This window comes from Lissotriton vulgaris, chromosome 8 (genome assembly GCF_964263255.1).
Source record: "Lissotriton vulgaris chromosome 8, aLisVul1.2, whole genome shotgun sequence".
Taxonomy (NCBI): domain Eukaryota; kingdom Metazoa; phylum Chordata; class Amphibia; order Caudata; family Salamandridae; genus Lissotriton; species Lissotriton vulgaris.
The window spans coordinates 288,216,278-288,243,571 of NC_141696.1; the positions used below are offsets into that span (position 1 = coordinate 288,216,278).

Genomic DNA, 27,294 nt, shown 5'->3' on the forward strand with positions numbered 1-27,294 from the left:
CTGCGGTGCACGGTTCTGTGACTACCACAAAGGTGTGTCACTCACACCACACAATACTCACAAATACTAAATTATTAAAAGAGATACAATTTCACCGGAGTTTCTGAAAAACTCTGCTCTGCACATTTGTTCCAGGATGTTGCTTTTTCTGCCCTGCCCAGCCTGTGACTGAAATACTGCTTAAAATATATATGACCTGCGATCCACCGTGATCTTGTTACACTTGTTGGCACACACACGCCTTGGGTGGAGAGGGGCAGTTTATTTTAGCAGGTCTGTTCATGCACAAGGGTGTTCTGGGGGACTGTGGGCCTGTTGGTGTTTCTCCTAACAGACTGGGCAGCAGCATTTGGTTCTGTCTTTGTGGGGATGACCTGGAGATGTTGCTGGCTTTCACAATATCATCCTGCGAAGTGAGCCTTGCGTTTCATGCACGGTGAGAGAGAGCAGTCAAGTCTCACGCCCCTTTATCCGTGGTCTATGCTCGGCAAAGTGCAGCCGGAAATGGACACCTCCCACCACCCGAATGGGAACCATCCAGAGACGGGCCTGGGCGAGTCTTCAACTGGTAATTTACAGAATGAGCTTTTCAATTAGTCATGGTAGGGTAAATGATTCAAGTTAATGCAGCAGGTGCAGTAACACCTGAAGTCAGGAGCCTGAGGCGCACGCTGCACTTTGGGTGTGCTATTCTATCCATCCTTGTTTACTTTAAGGCAGTGACTACTGATAGGCTAGATTGTGGCAATAGAGCTTGTTTTGACCGTAGCCAAGCCTCCTGTTGTACAATCATGCACCTGTGTTTGGATTTTGCAAATCTGTGTTTACTTGCTTTAGATTAAAAAGAAAAGGTGGAGTGTGTGTGATATTCCTAAACGTGTATTGCATTTATATGTATGTGTTCGCCTTAAGGGTGGGCGTAGTTTGTGAAGTAGCGCTATGCGAAGCTACGCTAAGTGCACTTCGCACTATGCGAACTGCGTAGTAGCATGTTCGTACTGTGCAAGATGCGTTTTCAATGATTGCACAGTGCGGACAAGCATCCGGCACTGTGCAATCATTGAAAACGGCATCTTGCACAGTGCGAGCTGTAGTTTTCTGCTGCTCGAGTAGATTATTACTCGAGCTGCAGCTTTCTCAACGCAATCTGGTAGTTTCTCATTGAGAGCGGTCGCGAGCATGCACAACCACTCACAATGAGAAACCTTACCTCCCCGCGTTGAGAATCTTGCCGGGATGTCATTTTGCTTGCTCGCGGTCGCGAACATGACGTTCAGGACCGCGAACAAGCAAAAATTGAGCACTGCACTATGCTACGCTGCACTACGTGTGTTCGCACTGTGCTACGTGCAGCTCGCGTAGTGCGAAGTTGCGCAAACTTCGCAAACTCCGCGAGCGTAGCGTAGTGCTTCGCCAGGGTTAGTTCGCCTCCTTCATATGATTGTTCACTATAAATGCAGAAGTCAAAGAAAAGTCCAGTTCCTAAGGGGAGGGTCAAGGAGTGAACAGGTCTCTTATGGATTGCCCTCACACACTCCGAAGGATGTCATGCTTCATCATTTGGGCTGTGCTCCTGGTGGGGCCCGCGCTGCAATGCCTGACGTGCTCCCGCCAAGGGGCTCTTTATCGGAGTTCTTTTAAGAGACTGCCGTATGGTGAGTGCGGGTAAGTGGTCAAGGTAGTGGTATGAGTGTGAGTTTGTGAGTTAAAATAGGTTAAGTACTGCCCTATAGAAACAATTTTATTCTTGGGGTGCACAATAAATGCACACATGGCTTCTGAAAAAGCACCTAGCTCACACCTTGTCACCTGTTTTTGTATATTTCTTTTGCTGAAGTGCTGTTTTGTCAATAATAAGAGCACATTGCTTCTTTTGTAGGCATACAGGATTTGTTTTGGCTGGTTATGGCGGTCTCTGTGTTTTTATAGCTCTTTTATTGACATTTTACCACAAACGTTTACACTACACTGAGGTTTAGGTCTCTGATCATATTAAACATGCAACATTAAATAACGTATACACAGGGACAAAAACCCAACAATGAGGAAACGTGGGTTCAAGTAATTCCAACTGTGCGCACACATCCGAGTGTTATTTACTAACATTTTGCGCACGCGCTTAGGAGGTGTGACGTTTTGCATTTATTTACCTACCATAAAAAAGGCTTGTGGGAGCAGTGCAAAACTATGCAGTGCCGTTCGAGCGCCCAGACAAGCGTTATTATATCTGGGACTCTGTTTAATACAACTGTACTATTAAGACGTGTCAACGTATGCCGTTAGATCTCACATCCCTGTTATGTATGGGTTGTGTGCATGCCAATCTCCAGAAAGGGAGTTTAGCTTAATTATTTGTAACATAAAGAGGGCTCTGACCTCGTGGCATGAGGGTCGTCGGCTATAAGAATAATTTTTTTCATCAGCATTTTTGTAGCGCCTTCAACAATTGGTATTGCACTGTAGTGCTTTGATGTCACACGTTGACCCACGAGGGCCACAAACATGAGATTAAATAAGTAGTTCCCAGTAAGTCAATTGTTTGGAATCTTTTCTCGTGTGTATATTGAAGTAATCCGATATGCTTTTGGCGCTTGTGGGCTACGGTTGGAAAACCCTGGTTCTTAACTCCGGAATTTACACTGCCTATCCACGTTTCTAAAAATGGCCACCTATTGTCACTTTTAATCACATTTCCGAAAATGTCTACTTACATTGTTTATTATTTTTATAAAAAACATTTTGATGGAGATCAAACACTTGTATTATATGAAGCAGTCCTTGAAATAGAAACATTCAAGTGTAAATGCTGTGTACAAAAGAACCCGTTTGCTTCTCAGAAGTGTCAGTCCACTCCCATTAAAATGATTGCAACCGTGCTGAGAAGCGCTAGTACTCTACTTCCCAAGTGAAAGAGGTATAGGTATTCTGACGGTACCTGCCCATTTATTTATTTTATTTTTTTGAATTTATTTTATTGCATTTTTAAGTATAAAAAAAAATCAGAGAGTGGATACAAGTAGGCCGCACAAGCCGGCCATGTTATGTCATGCCGGAGTTTGTTTCACTCCCAGTTCCCAAACGTAACAACAAATTACAAAAAGAGCAGCTCTCAAGCAAAGAACTATAATAATCACAATGCAGTATTTCCATTGCTGTTGTCCAGACATTGTCAGTAATTCCTCAAATTACGTTTCAATACTAGTGGTCGTGGTTTACCAGTCTCCCAGCCTGTATCTATGATGGTCTGATTATTCAGACATGTCTCATCGTAATCTATGCATTACCTCTACGTCCCTCGTCCTCGACCCAGTCATCACACATGAGGTATTCCACACGACAGGAAACAAAACAGGAAACGCTTTTAGACTCCACCCACCCTCCTGTCAGGTGCTATAACACACCTCACCACCAGAAAAAAATCCTTTTTTGTTTCCTGTCGGTGGTTTACTTGATGGGAGACACTGGGGTGAGTGCCGGGCGCTTACCTGCTTTGTTTGTCCTATGGATCCTCCACTGCTGGGCTCTGGGGGGCTCCCATGGACCGTCGTGGGATTTCTTGGAGTGGGGCAGCTAGGCTTCCCTTTCTCCTCCTGGGCTCAGGTGATCCATACTGCTGGGCTTTGTGGGTCTTCCTGTTTCGTTCCTGCCCTGGTCTCTGTTCACGCTGCTGGATGTGCTGTGGACCTTCCTCCTGCTGCTTGCTGCTTTCCTGCTGGTTCCTCGACCGTGGAAGTGGTTGGGGTTTGGGACTGTGAGCGCTGGGCTGTTCTGGGGCGCACTCCTCCACTTTGGATTCCCCGATGTCTCCATTGCCTCTTTGCCTTGAGGGGGCCCTGGTGACGGCTCCTGCGTGTGCCTCCGGGACACGGTGACGACTGTGGTGGCATGTGACACGCGGATAAGTATTCTACCTTCTTGGGACATCAGGAGTTCGTGGCTGCCTTTGGACTATCCCTGCTGCACTGGGACGGCCAGCTGTCTCGGCGGCGTTTCCTGTTTGCGCGCATGCGCTTTGCCCCCTGTTACACCCTTCGGCCGTGTTCGGTGCCGGGTGCTGGTGTGGGCGGACGCCCGGTGGACTCCGGGCGCTCCGGTTCTTGGAGCGGAGTCGTGCCTGTTCCGTGGTTCTGCACGGTTGCGTATCTCGGCTGGTGGGCATTCTGAGGGAGCCTGTGCTTGAGCCTGAGACGTGTGACTCCTGGAGCTTCCGGGGATTGCGCCCGGGGACTCTTCAGGGGGATTCCTTCGCTCTTCCGGGGTGTGGATGTGGAGTCCCGCTTCCTCATGGACCCTTGCTGATCTATTTTCTCCAGTGGCTCAGTCGGGTGGTGCGCGGTACTTTTTCAGCGTACTTGCTCTGTGCCATGCCGTGGGTGGGGGTTTGAGCCTCACCTGGAGCTGCTGACTGCTTTTCATATGCCTTTGGAGTGCTCTTTGCTACGCTTCCTCTGCATTGTGTGTTCTACGTTGCCTGAGCACTGTGGACAGGACACTGGCCTTCTGCTTGCTACTTGGAGTCCAGGCATGGCATCTGGTAGGAGTCTGCTTACGGTACGTGCTCTACGATGTTGTTCATCACTTTATTATTGTTGGTGTATATTACGCTGTGCTACGTTTCCTCTCCTACCCTCTACTGTTGGGGTAGTTGCACGGATGTCTGGAGTTCGGCTTGGAGGCTAGGTCCAATGGCTCATTGGACTATTGAGTCTTCTGCAGGGACCTGTGCTCGACCTCACGGTCACTGGTTCGAATCCCGGTGGGTGCACTCAGACTTTCGTCCTTCTGAGATCGATGAAATGTGTACCGTTGGGTAACAATAACCATCTGTTCTTCATCGCCAAGATACCTTTCTATATGAAAATGGTCGTGTGCTACCTCCGTCGTGAGGGGTGATGTTCCTCTCCTGTGCCTGCATCTTCCCCTTTTTCCGGTGGGGCCTCCTCCCCTCTCCTGTGATGCCTGGTGGTGTGCTGATGCCCGGTTTTGGCGCCTTCTTCTGGATCATCTGATGCTTACTGTTGGACTTTCTGATTTCTTTGGATTTCTTGTAGCCTATTCTTTGCCAGTACCTCTTTTTTGTGTCCGTGGTTCTGTTGCGAGTGTGGATGGTGCGGGATCTTTCTCCATGCCCTGGTTTGTGTCCTTGCTTTCTCCGTTATGGGATGTGGCTTTCTCTTGGCCTGTCTTCGTTCCTGCGGACTCTGTGGTGCCAGTCTTGTGGGTCGTCCTTCCATGGCTGCTGGGCGCGTTCTGATGGACGGTGTGGGCATGTGGATGGAGTCTGCCCTGAAGATGTCTTCTGCCGCTTCTCATCTGGCTGTTCGTTCTGGCGTTGTCCGGTCTTTGCTGACCGTTTTGGAGTCCCTGTTTTCGTCCCCGCAGGAGGGTGCCAGTTGTGCGGTGTTGCTGGGGCCTATGGCCCGCCTGGAGGTAAATGTATGCCGGATGCCGCCTTTGCTTCTGTGTGGGCTTCTGCTGTGTCCTGTGGTTCCTCTATTGCTGCGCTGTATCCTGTTTTATGCGGGATTGGATGACGGACGTGGTCCAGCGGTCCATGGCTTGCGGCTGCCTTTCGCTGGGCCCTGTCTGTTTGGTGACTCGCTGGTAGGTTGGCTACACAGGGTCTTCCAGGAGCGCATGCCTTCTTTATCTTTTCATGGCCTTCCGACCGGGGGGGGGGCTCCCTCGTTTTCGGGTGCCTGGCCTTTCCACCAGCCTTCCAGGTTTCTGCAGTCCTCCTTTCGGATTCGTCATGGCTCGGGGCATTATTTCCTCCGGGCATTTGGGAGGAGATCCCGGAGGGGTGTCGGGTCTGGTCCACAGTGTTCCTGACTGGGCCGCCCTTGGGGTCGTTTTCGCTGGTGTTCCTCCTCTGGTTGGTGGGAGACTTCGCTGGTTCCTTCCTGCTTGACGCCTGTCTACCTCGGACTGATGGGTGCTGGATGTCTTGTCGTGGGGCTACCGGATCGGATTCTTGTCCCCCCTCCCCCTCTGGGATGGTGGTGCCCCTTCTTCTCTGGATGCTTTCCGCCATCTGGCCTTGTTGGACGTTCTTTGGTCAGCAGACGGGCGGTTGTCCCGGTTCCCCTGGCGGTGCGGGGGTTGGATGTTTACCTCCTTCATCTTCGTGGTGCCATAATTCACGGAGGGTTTCCGAGTGTTCTTCAACCTTCGGGGCCTGTACTTGTTCTTACGGAGGATACCGTTCAGGATGGAGGCCCTCCAGAACGTTATTCCGTTGATCCAGTCGGGTTGGGTGTTCGTCCGCGCTCGACCTCCAAGATGCGTTTCTGCGCGTCCCGGTGGCTGTGTCGGATCTGCGTTTCCTGCGATTCTGCCTGGATGGTCAGCACTGGCAGTTCTGCGTCCCCCCTTTTGGTCTTCGGTCCGCCCCCCGGGTGTTCGCCGAGGGGGTGGCTCCCTTGGTGGCCCATCTGCATCTCCTGGGGGTGTCTGTGGGCCCGTATTTGGACGACTGGATGGTTCGGGCTCCGTCCCTGGAGGTCATGTCTCGCCACCTTCTCTTGACCGTGTCTGCGCTCAGGGTCCACGAGTTTTTGTTCAACTTGCCCAAATTTCACCTGGAGCCTGCCACCCGGAAGTCCTTCATCGGAGCCGTGTTCGATTCTGTGTCGGGGAGGATGCTCCTGGCGGACGCCCGGATTCATCGCCTACAGTCATTGCTGTGGAGGTTGTTTTCGCAAGCCTCGGCTCCCTTCCTTCAGTGGCTGGAGGTTCAGGGCCTCATGGCTGCTTCTGTTTTCACTGTGCCCTGGGCAAGGGTTTGTCTGCGGCCTCTGCTGTGGCCTGTGCAGCGGTGGGTCTCATTTCTGTCCTGGGTTTTGCGGTTCCTGTTCCTGTGTCTCTGGATGTGGTGTCTACTTTCCAGTGGTGGTTGTCCCCTCCCTCCTTTCCGTGGGGCTGTTGATTCGTCTACCTCCTCCTCTGGTTGGGACCTCGGATGCCATTGCCTCTGGCTGGGGAGTGGCTCTGGCCTGTTGGGGGATGCTGGCGCGCTGGCTCCCGTCGGAGTCTTGCAGGTCGTCCAACTGGGGAGTGTTGTCTGCAGTGGGGAGGACGCTTCACTATTTCCATCTTTGTCTGGAGAGTTGCCTTGTCCTGGTGGGATCGGCCTTCACGTTGAGGCGTATCTGAATCACCAGGGGGGGTCCCGCAGTTTCTCCCTGATTCGGGTGGCCTGTTCCTTCTCGGCTTGGGCGGAACTTTGTCTTTCGGCCCTGTCTGCTCGTCCCATTCGGGGTGTGGACGTTGTGGTGGCGGACTCTCTGAGCCGGTGGTTTCCCTCGTCTCTGTCCCTGTGTCTGGCTCCCAGGACCTTTCGGTTGCTTTGCCTGAGGTTCGGGACTCCGGCTCTGGATTTGTCTGCCTCGGGGTCCAATGCCCTGGTGCCCCTGTTCTGCTCCTGGTCTCCGGAGGGGGGCGCAGGGGGCGTGGATGCCATGTATCTCCTTTGGCCTCCCTGACTTCTCTATGCCTTTCCTCCCTTTCCTTTGGTTCCTGCGTTTCTGCTGATGGATCGGCGGGAGTGGGCTCAGGTGGTGGCTGTGCTACCTCTCTGGCCGTGGAGGTCCTGGTTTTATCTGCTGCTGGACCTGGCGGTGGGGCCTCCTTGGTTTCTGCCCCGTCACCCCTCTCCTCTGAGTTCTCTGTCTCTCTTTCTGGTTCTCCTCTCCTTGGCGGTTTGGGGGTTGAATGGGTGTCTCTTGGGACCCGTGGTCTGCCCAACCTCTTGTTTTGGTGATGCGGACTTCTCGTAGGTTGTCTGCTTTGTCTTCCTATTCGGAGCGATGGTCTTCATTTTCGAGGTGGTGTTCCTCCTCTGGTTTCCTTGCTGGGTCTTTTGGCTGCTATCTGTGCCCCCCATGGGGTCTCTCCTTGATGTAGGGGGTTTTGCAGTCTTCCCCTTTTATACCTTTGGAGTCTGTGGCCCTTGACATTCTGTCGTGCCTGGTGGCTTTCTGTTCTTTCTTTTGGCCTCGTACGTGCCTTGTGCTTTCTGTGGCTCGTTCTGGGGTGTTTCGCTCTTCTGGCTCTCTCTCCGTGTCCTTTGGATTGGCTGGTTTGGCTACGGCTGCTTCCTGGCTCTCTTTGGGACACTAGTTTCTGGCGGTCTTTGCTCTTGCCTATCTTGGTGCGGGTTTTGCCCTGTCCGGCGGGTGTCATGGCGCGTTCCGCTCGGGGCGTGTCTGTCTCCTGGGCTGCTTCCCTGGGTGGATTTGTCGGGCTGGGTCCCGGGCCTCCGGGTCCGCGTTCGTGCGGCACTGGTGGTGGAGTTGTGCCTTGTCTGACCGGACCAGTTTTTGGTCGTGGGGTGTTGCTGGCTGTGGAGGGTTTCCCCTCCAATGTGATTCTGTTGTTTCTTGCAACTTTGTCTTGCTGCACTCCTTTGTGTCTGGTCGGTGTTTTGTTGTGTGTGGGTTGCCAAAGGCCTGTTTGGGCGTTGCTTTGGTATGCCTCATGTGTGATGACTGGGTCGAGGACGAGGGACGTAGAGGTAATGCTATGATTACGTATGGTAATCCCCATTACTCTTAGTCCTACTCGTCCTCGACCCAGTCATACATCCCGCCCGCCCTCCCTTTCCAGGCCTTTGGTGCTTGGTAAATCAGGATTTTCTTCTGGTGGTGAGGTGTGTTATAGCACCTGACAGGAGGGTGGATGGAGTCTAAAAGTGTTTCCTGTTTTGTTTCCTGTCGTGTGGAATACCTCATGTGTGATGACTGGGTCGAGGACGAGTAGGACTAAGAGTAATGGGGATTACCATACGTAATCATAGCAGTCCCTCCTCAATCCTCGTCCAGAGGCTGGGTCAGTAAATAGCTCTTGAGCGGCTGCCATGTATCACAAGGGCGCGAGGTGATGGGAAATAATGTTGAATAGACATCACTCATTGTGTCATGGTGTAAAAGGGGAGAGGATGTAGCCTTGTGGCTAGAGCTGTCCACCTCAAAGCTGGGGAACCCGTTTCGAGTCTCGGCAACGACGCTCAACATCCTGGTTCTGCCAGTGTAAGAAGACTAGGGGCCATATGTATCAACATTCCGTTTTGCGATTCTTAAATAGCGATTTTTAAGGAACCGCTATTTAGAAATCGCAAAATGGTACGTATGTAGAAAATCGCTTCTTTTTAGCGATTCCTTAAAATTCCATAATTGCGATTAGCAAATTGCTAATCGCAATTAAGGAATAATTTCCCATTCATTTCTATGGGCCAGGAGGCCCATAGGAATGGAGGGGAAATTGGGAATCGCAATTTGCCAATCGCAAATTGTGAATATTTTCAAGGGTGCAGGGGTGTCTCAAGAACACCCTGCTGCACCCCTGAAAATGACATGTGTGCGCATATGGCGCACATACATGCCCTAAGGGCATGTATGAGCGTCACATGGCACCTTTTGATTTTTAAAATAATGCTGTTTTGAAAGAATTCGCAACTTGCCGCCAACTAGAAGTTGGTGGTAATTTGCGATTCCTTAATGGCATTTTGAAATGTTTTTTTCCTTGATACATTGCATTTAAGGAATCGCAAAATTTGCAATTCCTAAAATGCAATCTCAAAATAAGGAATGGCAAATTTAGCGATTCCTTATTTTGCAACAAAAATGTTTCATACATACCATTTAGCGAAAATGGGTTCGCAAACGCCGGAATTCTGCGAATTTCGGCGTTTGCGAACCCATTTTGCCTTGATACATATGGCCCTTGGTGTTTTGCTATGAGCAAGGCTGTTGCTGAAAATCTTCTAATACTTCTCCTAAGTGGTGTAACATAACCCAATAATGCCATCAGTGGTGTGGGTTCTATAGTATGTTCCACCATGAAAGACAGATGGCGAAAGATCTCCTCCCATTACTCCCTAACAGGCGCGCAGTTCCATGCAAGATGCAGAAAGTCTGCCTCAGGTTCCTCACACCTGGCACACGTGACTGTCACACTCGGGCTCATTTTGGATAGTAGCTTCGGGGTAATATACGCTCTGTGAAGGTATTTAAAGTGTAATAGTTTGTGCCTATGGTAATTGGAGATATACTGTGTCTGTGCACAACAGTATAGCCACACACTGTCGCTCAGTGTTTCGCCAAGATCCCGCTCCCATGATGTCCTTGCTTTGGTGCCCACTGCAGGGCGAAGGTACTGCGCCAAATGGTACAGTCGTGAAACGAGATGTGTACTGTCTGGTGAACTTATGACAAGTGTAAGTGGGGGAAAGTCGTCCGGTTCTGTTGTTGCCTCTGGAATAACTTCCAGGAAGGCTCCTCGGACTCTGTAAGAGGAGGAAACTATCCATATATGTGGCAGTACCCCGGGAATAGAGATCAGCAACTGTGCATGGTCGTGAATTGTTGAATAAGTCTCCCACTTTATGAAGTCTATATTTATCAAGTGTCTTTTTAGTGAGGGTTTCAGTGGTGGGAGATATCCCTGGATTGTCATCTAGTGGTATATATGGAGAGTATAAAAGTGTAGGATGCAGGTATCTGTGTAATTTGGACCATGCCTAACAAGTTGTGGACAGCGTCTGGATTTCTGTAGGACACCGCGGCAGTCCTTGCGGTAGGATCGTCAAGAGCGATTTGGAATGTATCTGAGATCTTTCGGGTCTGAGGTATGGAATCTGAGCATCTGGGTGATACCAATAATATGTAAAGTGAACTTGTACAACCAGGTAGTATAAATAAAAATCAGGAACCCCAAAGCCCCCCTGCTCCTATGGCATTATCAGGGTGGTCCAGCTTATACGCAGCTATTTGCCTGCCCATATCAGACGCGTCAGCAATGAACGCAATGTTTCAAAGAATTTTGCAGTCAGGGCAATTGGAATGTTCAGAAATAAGTATAAGAATGGTAAAACTACCATCTTTATAATGGCAATCCTGTCGGCTATTGTAAGGGGGAGTTTCGTCCATCTATCAATCTGTGTTCCTAGTTGATCGATCGCAGGGCCATGGTTGATGCGAATAATCTCGGCAGTACTTCAATGTAAATAGATGCCCAGGTACCTGGGGGGGGGGTCACTACACCATCTTAATGGATACTCAAGGTCTACCTGGGTAGTTGCAGGGGTCAGTGGGAAGATTTCTGAGTTAGTCTAATTGATGACTAGCCCAGAGAATACCCAAAGCGAATCGCCTCTCTCAAGAGTGGGGGTAAATTCTCAGCTGGCCTTCGTACAAACAGCATTAAATCATCCGCATAAAAGGAAGCAGCCAATGGGCCAGTGTATAGTTGTATTCCGCAATGGAGTTGTCGCTCTTATATTTGGCGATCCAGTAGATCCATGGCTACAATAAATAGTAGGGTGGGGGGGGTCTCGCGTTCAGTACAGTTGCTTATAATAGTCAAGAAAGGTGGCAGAGATGTCTGCATTTTTTGTTAGCGACTCGCCTGTTTTGGTGTCTAGGTGCGTGGAGTGGTGTGGCTTACTGGTTAGAGGCGGCAGACCCGGAGGCAGAGGTCGGCCCGGGACCAGGGTTCGATTCCCGACACGGCAGGGTCTTGGGCCATGGTCAGAGGACTCGATAATTCTCGCCTCGGTGCCCACTCCAACCATTGGTCCCACTCAGCAACTCTGGGCAATAGCTTGCTTAATCTCTACTAATGGCCCCATCAGCGCCGGGGATGCTTGTCTTCACCTTGGAGATGCCCAGGCGGGACCATCTCACAGGGAAAGCCAGGATGGGTTCCCCAGCGGTATACTGCGCCGGGACGCCCCTTTGCTGGGGCAGCTGTGCGCTTTACAAGTATACAACATTTACATTTACATATAGGCCAATTGACATTGTGGATGAAGGAGGCGGGCGAGCGTCCTACCGGGTCTCTCACCTTCCACATATACTCGGGCCATATCGTATTTTCTGAGATATTTGACTTCTCGGACGGCTGCATCAGTGAATTCAGTCAACAACATTGAGCAGCCCGGAATAATTCTGGGGAGAGGGCAGCTTGCGCAGCCAAGTCTTTGTTTGTTTTTTGTTTTTTGTTTTTTGCCCTCTGGGGCTAAGTTGCGCAATATAAATCTCGTTTCATTCATTTTGTTTCTTCTCTATCGTACCCAACTCTCCATGTATAGAGCGGAGCATGCCAGCGTGTTTCAAGATGCATACCCTGCGGACAAATGTCTTAAAGGCATCCCAGAGTATCAGCTGTGAATCCACTGTTCCCTCATTTAATTCAAAATACGCTATAAAGGCATCTTCCACTTCACTGCGGAATACTGAGTTCAATAGGGCAGAAGAGGGGAATCTCCTTAGGGGTCGCTGTTTGAGGAGCATAGGAAAGTCCAACACAAGGAGGTAAGGGGCATGGTCAGATATCAATCAAGGTTAATTTTCAATTTTGCATACTTCCAGCAGTAGTTGCAGCTTGAGATACCAGTGATCAATATGGGACCATGAACCGTGGGGGGCAGAATAAAAAGAATAGTTGCGGTTTCCCGGGTGTCTTGTGCCCCAGGGATCTTCTAACAGTGCAGTGCGTTGTAAGTTTAGGAGAACCTGTGTGACATGGGGCTTCGTAGTGCGTCGTGTGCCAGTAGTGTAAATCATGGGGTCAAGTGTGAGATTAAAGTCTTCCCCCATTAGTATAGTTTCTGTAGTCATTCCATCAATACATGGAGCTATCGTTGGGAAAAATACTGAGGTGTCGATATTTGGGGCATATGTATTAACAAGCAGTATAGGCTCAGCCCCCATCAATCCCTTCACAATAGTATATCTTCCTTCGGCTCCGTCACCACTTCAACAGTCCGAGAGGGAAGGGAATGATGTACTAGTATAAATACCCTTCGCGAGTATGAACTGTAGCAGGAAAAGTAGCGATTTGTGTCTCATTCTGACGCAAATCCATGTGTAGAGAGTGGCGCGTAATGTGTCTCCTGTAGGAAGGCAATCTGTATAGAGTTGTCAGAGTCCGTCGCGCCTAGCGGTAAAAAACGGGTACAGACTGGGTAAAAAACTACATGTCCCAGAATGCTCAGCGGTTAGGAGGCGGGGTATAAATTAGACACCACTTGCTGCAGCCGGTGTCGGATATTTTGGTTCGTGACTTCCAGCGTTCCTGTCGACCTTGCGGTTTGGATTACACCAGCGTTCCTGTTGACCCTGCGGTTTGGACCAAGTTTGTTGCGGGTATTTCCAGCTTCGTTTCTTCGTTTTTGTCCTCCGTTGGAGAGCCTTATCACCGGCTATTGCGGAGGACGGGCTTTCTTGTGCCGCGTTCACAGTTCACGTGTCTCCGTTGGCGAGCCTCTTTGCTTCGGCTCATGCGGAGGACACGTTTGCTCAACTCCTAACAAAAAGGGGTTTATTCTGATTCCGTTTCCTCCGTTGGCGAGCCTTTTTTCTACGGCTATTGCGGAGGAAACAGTTGTTTGTTTTTGCGTTATTTACCGAAGTAAATCCTCTGTTGGAAAGCCTTCTTGCATCGGCTATTGCAGAGGATTTACATCAATAGGTCCCAGTTTGGGACGAAGAGTATTTCCTGCACCTGAAAGCACATTCATTCAGGTAACCTTGTTCTACTTTCATTTGGGTGACGTAACCCTTGTTTAGTTTATGGGAGATACTGTGTACTTAAGCTGCATTATTTAGAACCCTGGCTACGTTTCTTCAGGACTCTGATGGAAAGAGATCAGGGTATGTAGTACCCTTCTTTACCAGTATAGGTCTGCTATTACATGGGGCTTATGGGCTGTTTCAATAGTGAGGTTTGTGTTTACAGGGGAAGGCAGACACAGGCTGAATTTACGTGTTCTCAGTGGAAGAGAAGTATCTCCTGAGTTAGCGTTGTCTGCATTCCAGTTACAGGTATAAACAGTATATCCTGCCTGTTATCAACAAAAAGGAAATACAGAGTTCCCCGGGTCCAGTCAACTAGAAGACTGTCATTGGCTTCTCTCTAACTAGGTCTAGGAAAGGGGTGAAGTCGCCCAAAGAAATCACAAACTCGACCAGTCAGGACTCTTTGGGATCTGCCCCCTGTTACTGGACATTACAAATGTGGCTCCTGTGTGGTGTGCCCCCAAACCATTCAAGGCAAAACAATCGTACTTCCAGGAGACTTTGTCTGGACTTTTAACAAACACACCAATTGCAACAGCTCAAGATGTATATATATATTGATGTGCCCTTGTGGAATGTTGTATGTCGGAATGACGATGCGCCCGGTCAAACACCGTATAATGGAGCACAACAGCAACATTCGATGCTCCAAGACACACACCGGGCTCTACGAACACTGCAAGGAACACAAACATACCACCGATGATATACAGTGGACAGTTCTAGAGTGCCAACCAGGTATGAACCAACAATCCCTGTTCAGACTGGAGCAGAGATGGGTACATCGTCTGCACACTGACGAACATGGCCTCAACGATGCGGTGCCTTGGACAATGCTCACCAGATAGCTGAGTGTTGGACCGTTTTTGTCCTATATATGCCAGGCATTACTGTAAGTCACATAACAGAATGATCCTAGTAACCAGTGGTACTTTGAGTACATGGGTAACTGTGTTTGTACAAGCACCCGAGCAGTATAAATACCGTGCTGTCGAACATTCACCCTCTTTAAAGATGGCGCTCATCGTTTCACCCTTCCAAGTCCTCGAGTAAGGGCTTCCTTTACTGTTTCGAACATCCACCCCCTTCAAAGATGGCGCCCATCTTTTCACCCTTCTAGGCCCCCGAGTAAGGGCTGTCTTCAATGTTTACCAACCGGCATCCCCTCGCCTGGCCAACACACACTGGCTACTCACTTTTCCTCCCCTCTCCGTCTCCGAGTAAGGGAATCTTTGATGTCTACTTCCGGCATCCGAGTGCCTAGCAACGCGCCTCGGCCACTCCCACCCCACCCCATTGGCTACACAAATCCGCCTTAAACAGAACACCCGGTCAACCACAGTGATACCGGCTGACCGACGGGATCACCCGCAGTGGGATGGGTAGGTGACTAGAAGCTCCCCTCCAGGAATCCGCAGGTAAGGCGCTAATGCTCCGTTTGTAACCACCGCGTGCGTTCCATTCTGAGCGCTGCAAAGGGACCGAGCTCCAAGCGGCTGTTTGGCAACACTATCTGACCGCCTATCCTTAATCCGGCGGTAATGCTTCCCCCTTGCAGGTGGTTCTCACCAAGTCCTGGCCCCACCAGGTCAGCGCGAGGAAGCCTCCCGAGTCAAAAATACGGGTAAGATCGCTCCCTTATCCACTGACACAAGAGTAAACCGGTCTCTTGTTTTGATATAGTTCATGTTAAGGGTTAATTACCGGCAAGACACCGACGCCATCTAGTGTCCTTCTTTGAATATTTCAAAGTAATGTTTTGATGTTTTCTTTTTCTCCACGAATGCTGTCTCAAATACTATTCGTAAACCACGCATGCAAATTTGCACAGTGATAGCCCCTGATAGTTCATGGGTTTTTATTGCATGATAAGTTTCCAGCAAAACCTTTTGGCCATCACTAAACATGCGATCACCTAAGGCAGACCAGAGGCATGCCCACCCACTGTATAAATTTAAACAGTCACGAAATAAACGCGAGTTTTTTTCACGCTCTTCACAACAGTTTGTGGCCTCTCTCTGATGATACCTTTTCTCTTCCCTTTCTCCCATGCAGTTCTGGGAAGGGCTTTGAGAAAGGATTGCCATACGCTACCTACCAGGTCGTATACTGGGCCCCCTGATCACTGGGGGTCCCTTGCAATTAGATGAGCACTTTTTGGTCCTGACGAATTGCCCCCGTGGCAAGAAACATGTTGACCATTCACTCACTTAGGGTCGAATGAAGCTAACTACCTTGAGCGTTCTGCCTCCATTCCCCTGATTAATTTTTAACAAAGCAGTGAGCCATACCAATAAAAATTCAATTTTGGACTCTACTGACTTTTTTTACCTCACCCACGCTCACTCTTGCACTAACACACTTTACCCCCTCGCGCAAGGCCCCTTACATCCACACACCCTTTGGCCAAGGAATAGAAGATCCCCGCCAAAGAGCAGCAATTATTGTTGCCCGACAGGCATTGCACTGCCAGTCTGTCGCAGGGGCAGGGTACCAATGATGACGCTGGACGATCGCCGGGTGGGATTACAAATGTAGTCCAACCGGCGACCTGTGTGAGGTACCCCTTTAAATTCCGAGAGAGGGTTCACAAAACTCACTGACTTCACCCCTTTCCTAGACCTAGTTAGAGAGAAGCCAATGACAGTCTTCTAGTTGACTGGACCCGGGGAACTCTGTATTTCCTTTTTGTTGATAGCCTCTTCAGGACATATACATTGGACCCCGTTAAAAATTGTCCTAACCCCTTGTTCCCCCTTGTTGATACATATCCTGCCTGTTAGCCATAGTATTAAGAAGACATTCAATAGAGTTGATACCAATCATTATTTCTTTTGTTTTCTGTCTTCACAGCTCTCCCTCCATGCAGTCCCCTTCCTTTCCTTCCTGTTTTTTGCCCTCACCTGATCCTTCTCTAGCCCACGGCTATAACAGCATTCGGGGCTTGGATAGATCTGGAGGTGGCCTACTTATACCTCAAGCTGATCCTGAGGACGGAGAGGATAACAAGAGTGCCTGGCTAAGTATGCTAAAACCTGTCGGCTTTTTTTGGGCCTGGATAACCCCCTCACATTCTGGGAGAGACATCTAAGGTGCAGACCGGACCTACTGTTATCGTCTAAAGTCATTTAACCAAGAGTTCCAACATGACAAGCAATCAATCTGCGAAGCTAACTAGCCGTACTGCGAAGAGAAAATGTGCTCCAATTTAATAAATAACAAGATTGTAACCATAATGCAAAAAAAAACCCTCATCCCTCCCCCCACCCACACCCCAATTAGAACACCCAAAAACAAGCCACCCGGTGAATCCCAATCGAGGAACAGCACCCAGGGAAAGGGGAGGGGAGGGAGGGAAGGAAAGAGTAGGAGATCATCCTAAGGGGGATGGCAACACTCCAGAGGAGCCATCTGGATGTAGGATGGTTAGTACCATTGCTTCTCTGCTATCAAATGACTGCCACTCGGCCATAGTTCAGTTCCACTAGAAGGGACAATTCAGATATTCACCACATCCGGGCATTTGTGCTGCACCCAGCGACCTCTCCTTGCAGGGTTTAACAAGTATTCAAACAGTTCACCATTGTCAAGAGATGTTCCAGATATATGGCGCCGTACTAAGCATCGGAAAGATATCAGGAACCAGGGCCGGAGTCGCCGTCTTTTTGCTTCTGCTGGGTGACAGATTGTTGTTTTTTCCAAAATGTTGCTGCTTCATCAGGAGTATCAAAAATGTGGGTTTTGCTGCTGATCTGTATTCCAAGCCTGGCTGGATATAGCATGGCGTATTTGACATTCACCTTTTGGAGGGATCGCTTCACACCCATGTACTTGCGGCATGCGTCTTGCACTAATGGCGTAAAGTCTGGAAACAGGGAGATGTTAGAGCTCTGATAGTTGAGCATTCCGTGCTCACTGGACAGCAGGAGGACCATGTTGTGGTCATTATAGGTGATTATTTTGGCTATTATTATCCTCGGGATGCCCCTTGAACCGGAGGGGGCCCCAGCGTCCGGTGCGCACATTCAACAGCAAAAGACGCGGAAAAGGCCTCTCTCCCGAACAGCTCCACCAAGACGGATTCTATAAATTTGGCCATGGGGCCAGTATTTGTGGTCTCAACAATACCAGCAATACGAATGCTGCTTCTGCACTACCATGCTTTCAAATATTCGTCTTTAGTGGCTAGTTTTTTGATCAGGCTCTCGGCCCTCTCCAATCTTCTCTGAACCGAGGGCTGTTCATCCTCGAGGTCCGAGATACGTTGTTCCGCGCCGCCTATCCTAATGTCATGCACCTCCATGCTATCGTCAAGTTGGCTCGTCCAGACTGGAATTGATGGATTGCAACCCAGCCCAGAGCTCGGCCATTATGGCGGCAGTGCCCTGTAACTGGCTTGGTTACACCTCAGTGGCATTCTCGACATCTTCCCGCCTCGGGGTCTTCCCCCCTTCAAAATTAAGTTGACGCTGTTTGGGGTTGTTGGGCCCCATTATACGCTGCTGGGACAGGCAGGGGACCCTCCAGAGAGCGAGTTGTGATCAAGGATAGCAGCAGTCATAGCAAACGCAGTTCAAGTTTAATGTTCCAGCATCAGGACCACTCTGTGTGCAGTTTTCTTCAGGTAAGAGATGTATGGGGGAATAGTGCCAATTTCTATGGATTATGGAAGGATCAATAACCCCCTCTTGTATGTTCCTGTGCAGGGTTGGACTGCTGGTGCCGGGCACCGGGCAAACCCCCGGTAGACTGGAAGGGGTGTGGGCCGGTTTTGTCACAGGGGGCCGGTTTTGTTACTGGGGACGATTTTTTTGCAAAATCGTCCACCAATAACAAAATCAGAAGGTCACCGGTCCGTGACAGTCTCTGTGCACTCTGACCTCTGTGCGGAGGAAAAAGCACCACTGCCCTTGGTGAGATGACCTCATCTCACGATAGACAGTGGTGCTTTTTGCCCACACAGAGGTCAGAATTCCCTGTTGGAGTGTATGTTGAATTTAGTAGTGTGTCATGTGCGCATAGTGCGTGCTGCGTACACGTTCAGCGCCACCACCCACCCTGCCCGGTTCCGTGACCCGCCGTCATGTAGGCAGGGAGTGCATGTAGCGCCAGAATTATTATCTATCAGGGCCTGCTCAGAGCGCCAATGACAGCGCACCTTTAGGGCATGGCTGCGCAGGCCAGGCGGGCAAACTTGTGAGGGGGCGCAGATCATTGGTCTGACTCGTGCATCTAGCAGTATAATGCGCGAGTCAGACCAATGATCTGCACCCCACTTCTCAAGTTTGCCCACCGGTGTTCCGTCGCATGTCCTGTTATTCAGTCAGTGTCAGAGACTGCTGGGAAGCCTGAGTGCAGGTCCATTGCTGGAGGAGCAGCGATTACAGCCTCTAAGCTCCCAGGTCAAGAATGGCTCAAGCCTGACTCCAGTGATCTTTAATCCGTTACGTAATCCCCGCTTTTCAGTCCAGGGAAGGAAAATCTAGTCATCAGCCATTACGTTTTTATATTTCTTTTGCGCTGTTGTTCTGGGCTGCTTGTGAATAAGATACCGATTCACACACCTGTTGGCTAGCCCCGATTCTTGGCATGATTATCAGATGTCATCCGCGTCCACCACCCAATCTCCAACAAATCACCAGCATTCGGTGCATCAGTCCAGTTAGTCAATGGAAGTGAACTAAAACTACAGCTGAACTCCCAGCATTCACAGCGTTAAAAAGAAGCTGTGTACTAGCACACAAAAGACTGAATTTTTGGGGCTGATAGGCTGACACATTTAAGGAACATGAGGGATTACAAGAAGACTGCAGCAAACACTATTACACAGATGTGTTGTTGCAAACTAGTGCAATGACCCCGCCTCATTCATTCGCTTTTATGTAACCTTCATAGTTATGTGGTGACTTGTATAATCTTCAGTTGATTCCTCTTGCATTTGGAACCTGGGTTTTTAAGTCATTAGTTGTATGCTTCAAATATATAAATGTGGTACCCCTAAATGTAAGTTATCAGGCCACGGAAAAGACATATAATTAAAATAGAAACACCCGCCTTACCTATATTTTTTTGCATTTAAGGCAAGGCTAGGGACACATAATTTCCAATATTATGTTCAATTAATTTTTCATTTTATGCATACAATAGTCCGAAATGAACACACATCTTATAACAGTCTCTGGATTCAGTCATATTGCGAAAGGATCAGTTATTGCAAGCTTTCTTGTAAAGTAACTCTAAATCCTGCCTACAGAGCCTGCACTCACTGCTAATTCAGTACATCAATCATGCTACATAAAAAAATATTAAAGTTCACGCACTCAGTGGAGACGAGAAGTGCTCAAATTCCTACTCCTCAGTATTGGCAGTACTCCCCTACTTGACTATACATTTAAATAGAGCTCCGTACAAATATTTTCTACTTATTCCTCCTGTGTTACTCTACAGTCTTGTGATCTTTCTCCTTCCTTTGGGGCCAAACTGAGTGTCCACATGTGTTTTCGGTGAAAAAATGCCATCAATTCATCCGGACATAAAACATGTCTTGTGGTGAAGATGTGGAGACAGGACACTTTTATGTTAGTATTTCCATCATAGGTCACATTTCTTTAAAAGTATCCAAATCAAAAAAAGGTAACATCTTGATTCTGTGACATCATGGGGTCCGATGACTAGAAAATCTTGTTAGCCGTTGCTTTGTTGCACTCCTCTGTGGTAATGGTGCAAATATGTGTATTCTGTCACTTTATTTTATTATCAACTTGTATTCATCCATACCATGTAAGAGGGAGTTTCTTTTATGGTGACTGTAAATCCCATGCACCTACTAGAAGTGAAGGCCGGCTGGAGAAAAATGTAATACTCACAACCAAAGTGATTATGATGCTCGTTGGTTTGGGTTGGTATGTTTAATTGACACACTTAAGGCACATCTTCTGGTTCTCATTCTTGCAGTTTCTGGTCCTTAGTCTTACTAAGACTGCATGTGCTGTGCTTGCTGGATGTAAATTTGTCTGTGAGGTAGAGTGGCATCTATAGTGCCGTTTTGATAAATTCTGTTATCTCCCTTACAGTGGTGATGAATGGGTGTGTGGCAATGCTAAGGTCTGCTAAAGAAGGGTTTTCAGCTTCAATGACACCCCCGAAGATGGTGAATCTGTCAAAGTATCAGATCCGTTCTGAAGGGATGTTATGTACTGAGATGAAATTCTGACCTCTTCCACTCTGAATCACACCCTCACCACCTCCGCCAGAATAGGCGAGACTCATTTGCTACCCTTGTTCTTTGTGTGATTCTTGATTTTTTCACAATCCCATGACTTCAGTGATGTAACACCGATGGCAGTACCCACACTCTGAAAATTGTTTCAGTGTCACTGGCCTGGGTTACTTTGTGTGAATTTTTCATGCTTTCTTGCCTGTGGGCCACATGTGACATTTCCATGCTTTCCGGCTTCCTGGGTGCTTATGTGTTACTTTTCCATGATTTCTGGCCTGGGTGTTTATTTATGACATTTCCATGCTTTCTGGCTGCCTAGGTGCTTCTGTGTTACGTTTCCATGCTTTCTGGCCGGGGTGTTTATGTATGACATTTCCATGCTTTCTGGCTGCCTAGGTGCTTAAATGTGATGTTTCCGTGTTTACTGGCCTGGTGTGACAATTCCATCGTTTCTGGCCTCAGTGGCCTGGGTGCATATGTGTGACATTTCCACAGTTTCTGGCCTCAATGGTCTGGGTGCTTATGTGTGACATTTCCACAGTTTCTGGCCTCAGTGGCCTGGGTGCTTATGTGTGACATTTCCATGCTTACTGGCCTGGGTGCTCATGTGTGACATTTTAGTGCTTAAGGTGTGACAATGTGAATAGGAAATAGTGCAGACTTAGTGGGTCCTATTTTTACAGCTGATACCGGGTTTTTATATAGAGCTTTAAATGCAGTCACTATTCCTGGACCAAAGCCTTTCATAGACAACAAATCTCAGAGATAGGGCCATGCCACCCTATCAAATGCTTTTTCAGCATCCAGGAGGGTGATCCCTATTGATGTATTAGAGGCTTCCGCCCAATCCATCATGGCAATTATTCTTCGTATCTGATCTGCTGTATCTCTGTTTGAAATAAATCCATGTTGCCATCGGGACACTATTAAAAATATTATTTTTGAAAGTCGTGTGGCCAGTATTTTAGAGTATATTTTGCTGTCAGCATTTATTAAAGATATTGGACTGCATTTAAAGCTCTATATAAAAACCCGGTATCAGCTGTAAAAATAGGACCCACTAATTCTGCACTATTTCCTATTCAGCGAGGAACACGTCAGGGATGCCCATCTTCCCCTCTTCTTTTTGCCATATACATTGATATTTTTCTTAACCAATTGAATCGAGACGAGAACATATTACCGGTACAGTTAGGAGGCATCTCCTATAGAGCTCTTGCCTATGCAGATGATTTGGTAGTGGTTACCAAAGATATTGAAAGAGCTTTCTTAAGGATCGAAGAATTAGCAGATATGTTTGGATCCTTCTCAGGATATAAATTAAATTTGTCTAAGACACAAATTCTTTTCATAGGTTCTAATCCCCCGCTTATTAGAAACGTAGTCTCTGAAGCAGTCTATTCAGGAATTAAACTAACCACACCAATTTCGAAAATACCTAGTCTAAACTATACCCCGATCCTTAAGTAAGTCAACTCAACTTTGGAAAGATTAAATCATCTACACTTATCCCTCCATGGTAGAAATAATGTATTAAAGATGCTAATACTTCCGAAATTTATTTACCTATTTAGAACAATTCCGTTGGAATTTCCGTTAGTTTTTTTTCAAGAACTTGAAAAAATTTCAGGAAGATTTTTGTGGGGATATAGAGGCATCAGGTGAGCTTACAAGAAGATGATTATTCCAAGAGATAGAGGGGGTTGGGCTGTACCACACTTTTTATTTTATTATCTAGCAGCTGTACTCCAATACATATCCCCTTTGATTGCTGGTAATAAAATGCCTATATCATTAGCACAATATCCAACGATATATGAATTAGTATTAGGCACTGAAGCTAATCATCATCTTTTAAAAATAATAGAACCAAGCTACTATAAAAAAACAAAATTCAAGATTATAGCGGCAGCATACAAAGTATGGCGAATCATAAAAAAATTGGTCGGCATTAGAAAGGTTATAAGATACACCCCACTAAATTCAATACATTGCTTTCCCCCTATATTTAGAGATCAGGTGATGAAGAAGTGGAATACTAAAGGTATTCGCTATCTTTCTGATTTATATACAACCAACTCTACCTCCTTACTTTCTTTTACTGATCTCCAGCATAAGTATAAACTCCCTTCTCAAGATTATTTTAAATACTTACAGATTTATAGTTTCTTAAAGTCATTCTCTACTGATGAGAGACAAGGATTAAAACCAATCTTGCTTTTGGACAGTATGGCTATTAAAAGAAAAATAGGCTATTACTATAATATATTTATGACCTACCTCCCTGATGACTTTAATAGTATGTGTTATAAATGGGAAGAGAACTTAGGAATGAAAGATTTATTGTTAAAAGAATCAATTAAAGTGGCTAATTCTATCTTATTTTCAGGGCGAACTCGAACTCAACAATGTATGGTTATGTGTGATCTCTATTACACACCTGCCAAGGTTATGAAATGGGGGGCTACGGTTGGAATAAACTGCAATCGATGTAATACGAGAGGAGCTGACACAATACATATGTTTTATTCTTGTATAAAGCTTGTAAATATAATTTCTGATATTCAAAAATGTATTGAAAAAATTATAGGAAAAACAATAATCTTATCACCTGAGTTAATATTATTTGGTATATCTAAAGACTCTACAGAATTGGAACAACATAATTTATTATTTATCATGATGTCTGAACTGCGTGCATGTATCACTCAGGAATGGATAAGTCCGGAACCACAGTCGTTTTCGTTATGGAGGGGTCGATTATTAGCTAGATACAAATTTGAACTTTCAATCTATACAACAAAAGGAAGAAAAAGGAAGCAACTAGGCATGAAAATCTGGACTCCAATACAACAATGGATTGATGGGGAAATGACCCAATAAGAACTATATATGATCTCTTTATTGTTACCCTTATTTCTTTGTATTTTGTTTTTGATGTTTTGTACAATGTATGTATATATCTTGAATATCTGAATAATATGATATAATCTGCTTTACTTGCAAAAGAAAAAAAAAAAAAAAGGTGTGACAATGTGAGTGAAAATGTATTTAAAATATAAAAAACAATATCAGAATGTAGTTCTTATTCGGTAAAGTTATGGCATTGAGACAGTCTTGAAAAAAAATTAAAACGCATAGCACTTTTGGTTGAAAAGACAAGAGTGGCGCGAAGGGTGTTTGTCTTGTACATTTTTTGCTCTAAACCTTTGCACAGTTGTTTGAGGTTAAGTGCGTTTTAAATCTTTTTATACTATTTAGTATTAAGAATAAATCTGTTATATTTAAATTCATGTTCCTTGCTCGCAATTTAATTTTTTGGGAGTTCTCTATAGGAATGTCTGTGGTTTATGACTGTGTATCCTGGTGCACCAAAAGGTCACCATTTACCATACTTTAAAAGTTAATACAATTAAATATGTAATGAAAAATGTGTTGAAAAATGCTTGTTTTGGCCTTTCTGTATCCAAAGTTTTCTTGGGGGAGAACCCTCAAACCCCCCAATAGTAGTCAGGCTCGCTCACTGCGCTTGCTCGCTACAAACCATATGAGGGGTGGTCTCACGTATACTTTGTGCTCTCTGATTCACTACTCTTGTGTCTATTTTTTGTGCTCTCTGTAAGAAAGTCTATGGGTACGTATGACTGGGTAACCTGGTGCTCTTTAAGGTAAATCGTCTACTATTTACTGTGCTTTGAAAGTGAATACAAATAAATATGTAATGAAAAATGTGCTGTAAAATGCACTGTTTTGGTCTTACTTTTTCCAAAATTTTCGTGGGGGGAGAAATTCCCCAAACCCTTCTAATAGTACTCCGGCTCGCTTGCTCACTGCACGCCAGACGGGGGCTGATCTGGCTAAATGTACCAGGGCTGCTTTCAGTTCACAGTCCGGCCCTGTTCCTGCGCGATCAGATTAGGGGACACCAGGGGACTAAGGCCCAATTAGACCCAGGGCTGAGTAAAATATGGCTGGCTCTTGTCTCATTTCCCGCAGTGGAGACCGCTGAGCAGGGAGTCCTTTTAATTTCCGGGCCAGGCTACATCCGCTCGTGTCACACGAGGCTCCCACAGTACAAGGCTTACTGCGTAGTATGGGAGTTCTCACCTCCCGTCTCTGCCAGTATCTGGTCACGTCTCTAATCCCGGTCAGGGAGGCTCAGACATCTGCACTGGTCTCCGGGCATGAGAGGGCACACCGCGATTACCCGCATCAGTCGTGGCGGCTGCTGCCCAGAGTGACCGTGCACACGCACCCGGCCCCGCCCTCAGGCTCACCCAGGTTCCATGTTGACTCGGGGCCTCCGAGGGCTGCATCAGGCCCATGCGTGTCGCAGGCTATCTCTCAGCATACCGGGATGCACGAGGAGTCGCCTCACGGTCGTCGAGTCACCGGCATGTAGGAAGCACTCCCAACCGCAGCGAAGTAGAATTTACAAAATGGAGATGCAGGTAGATAGACAATTAAATTTGACGGCTCCGGAGCTCCTGAGTCAGACAGCACTGATTTGAAGATTAAATTATGTCTGATAATTCTTAACCTACATTATCTGGCAACATTTTGCATTAGACGGACTAAAACAATCTACCAGGACGGACGTATTGTAGTGCCGCCGGTTTTTATGTGTGAAGCTATATAAAAAGAATAATACAGAAGTTTAGAATCGGAAGGACCCAAAGAGAGACATGGTCTAAAGAAATAATGTTATTGAAGTATAGTGGCTCCTGCAAGAAGAAGGGAAGTTCTGAAACAGGTCTAAGACAATTTGTTTTTTAATTCAGGAATTAAGCTATTGGTCGGACCCATTAGCTGGGACTGGAAATATATATAGCTACAAACACCCTATCAGAGAAAGGGTATTAGAATAAATGAGGAGCAGACCAGGCTACAGTAGCTGATCACAGAGCCTTTTGGATTGACATTGTCCAAACAATATTTTGGCACATTATATAACAGCTTACTCATTTTCTAGGATAACAGGAGTACATACGCTACCGTTTTGAAAAAGAAGGTTGTATTCAAATAGGCCTTCGAAACGCATCAACGTTCTTTCTTGCCATACATCCACTCAAACGAATGCAGTCCTGCCAAGTATCACGCATCAGACGTGACACTAGCGCATTTCAGTGTGGTGGTCCGCATCACCACACTGAAATGCATTGTCACGCATAATGCACATCATGAGAGCTTTTACAGGGAGCGCTGTAAATAGTGTGTTGCAGCTGGCGGCATGCATCAGTGCTTGCACAGACTCACTGCTCCTGTAGGCTTTGGAGCCCTCCTAGGAACTCGGGCTCAGCCTCTGAGAGTGGCAGCCAGTGCTGCTACAATGTATCTTTTCTTATTCCTGTGGGGCGCACAGAGGCTCCGAGTCACCAAACAGCCTGAGTGGCGCCATAGCCCTCCCAGCGTTCAGTGTAGCGTCAGTGGAGGATGTCACGTTCTGCTTCCAGAAAGTACGCCGGGAGTTTTTAAATATTGTGAGGACTCCCTCTGCTGCGGGCTGGCCCATCTGCTGAGTGTTACTCACTTGTTCGTGGGTGACCGGGGGGAATCATGGTGCTGCTCAGCCCGCAGCACGCTGCTGTTTGCATCAGTCACTCAGACTGATCTGCCCTGCCCTCAGGTTAAGTTTGAATTCCTGTGGTGCGGCGTCTGAGGTCATTATCAGAAATAAAGATAGGCTGACCAGCAGGCAAAACACGGACCAAAACACCAGGGCATTTTGAAGCGCCGGGAGGACATGAACGAACTATCGATCCTCATTTAAAAAGTGCATTGGTTCCTCTCTTCATTACAGCATATTGGTTCTAAGCACAGAAAAGCACAAGCACATGAAAGAACTTTGTTTTAGAAAAAGCTCACACACTGTTAACTGCCCAGAGCTGCATTTGCTTGTTCTAAATCACCAACCTGTTTCTGTTTTGATTACGAACTGCCCACAATCTTGCTGATTTGACAGCCGAAAACAATGGTCACTTATTTACACAGGTAAGTATCCTGACCAGCCGGGCTGCCCGCGATGTGGGGGAGGCAAGCTCAGGAGCTAAATGGTCACGCCGCCAGCCTGCATCTCGGCTCGGTCAACATGAAACAACATGATGCAGTTCAATGCAGTGAGAGGCTGAGGGCCGGTCGTCACCGATGCAGTAGTAGTAAAGTTAGGAGTCCTAACTTTACTACTACTAAATTGAGAAAAATCCTAATTTTAAGACTTTCAGTATTCACAGAAGACATTTAGGAGTCCTAAAGTTAGTAGTCCTAACTTTACTACTACTAAATTGAGAAAAATCCTAATTTTAAGACTTTCGGTATTCACAGAAGGCATTTCGGAGTCCTAAAGTTAGGAGTCCTAACTTCTGTGAATACCGAAATGAGTAAGTTCATTCTGTGAATACCAAAAGTAGTAAGTGCATTCTGTGAATGCCAAAAGTATTAAGTTCATTCTGTGAATACCAAAAGTAGTAAGTGCAATCTGTGAATACCAAAACAGTA

At 47.1% G+C, this 27,294-nt stretch overlaps 1 protein-coding gene across 1 annotated transcript in view; it reads left to right on the forward strand.

Annotated features, from left to right (window-relative positions):
* Positions 1 to 341: 341 nt before the first annotated feature.
* The window catches only part of LOC147696978 (stomatin-like), a 350,190-nt gene continuing 323,237 nt past the window's right edge, over positions 342 to 27,294 (forward strand). The window contains exon 1 of the mRNA XM_086933266.1: positions 342 to 568. Within this exon, the coding sequence (XP_086789392.1) occupies positions 430 to 568 (139 nt within the window). The 5' untranslated portion in view covers positions 342 to 429. The remainder of the gene's footprint in view (positions 569 to 27,294) is intronic.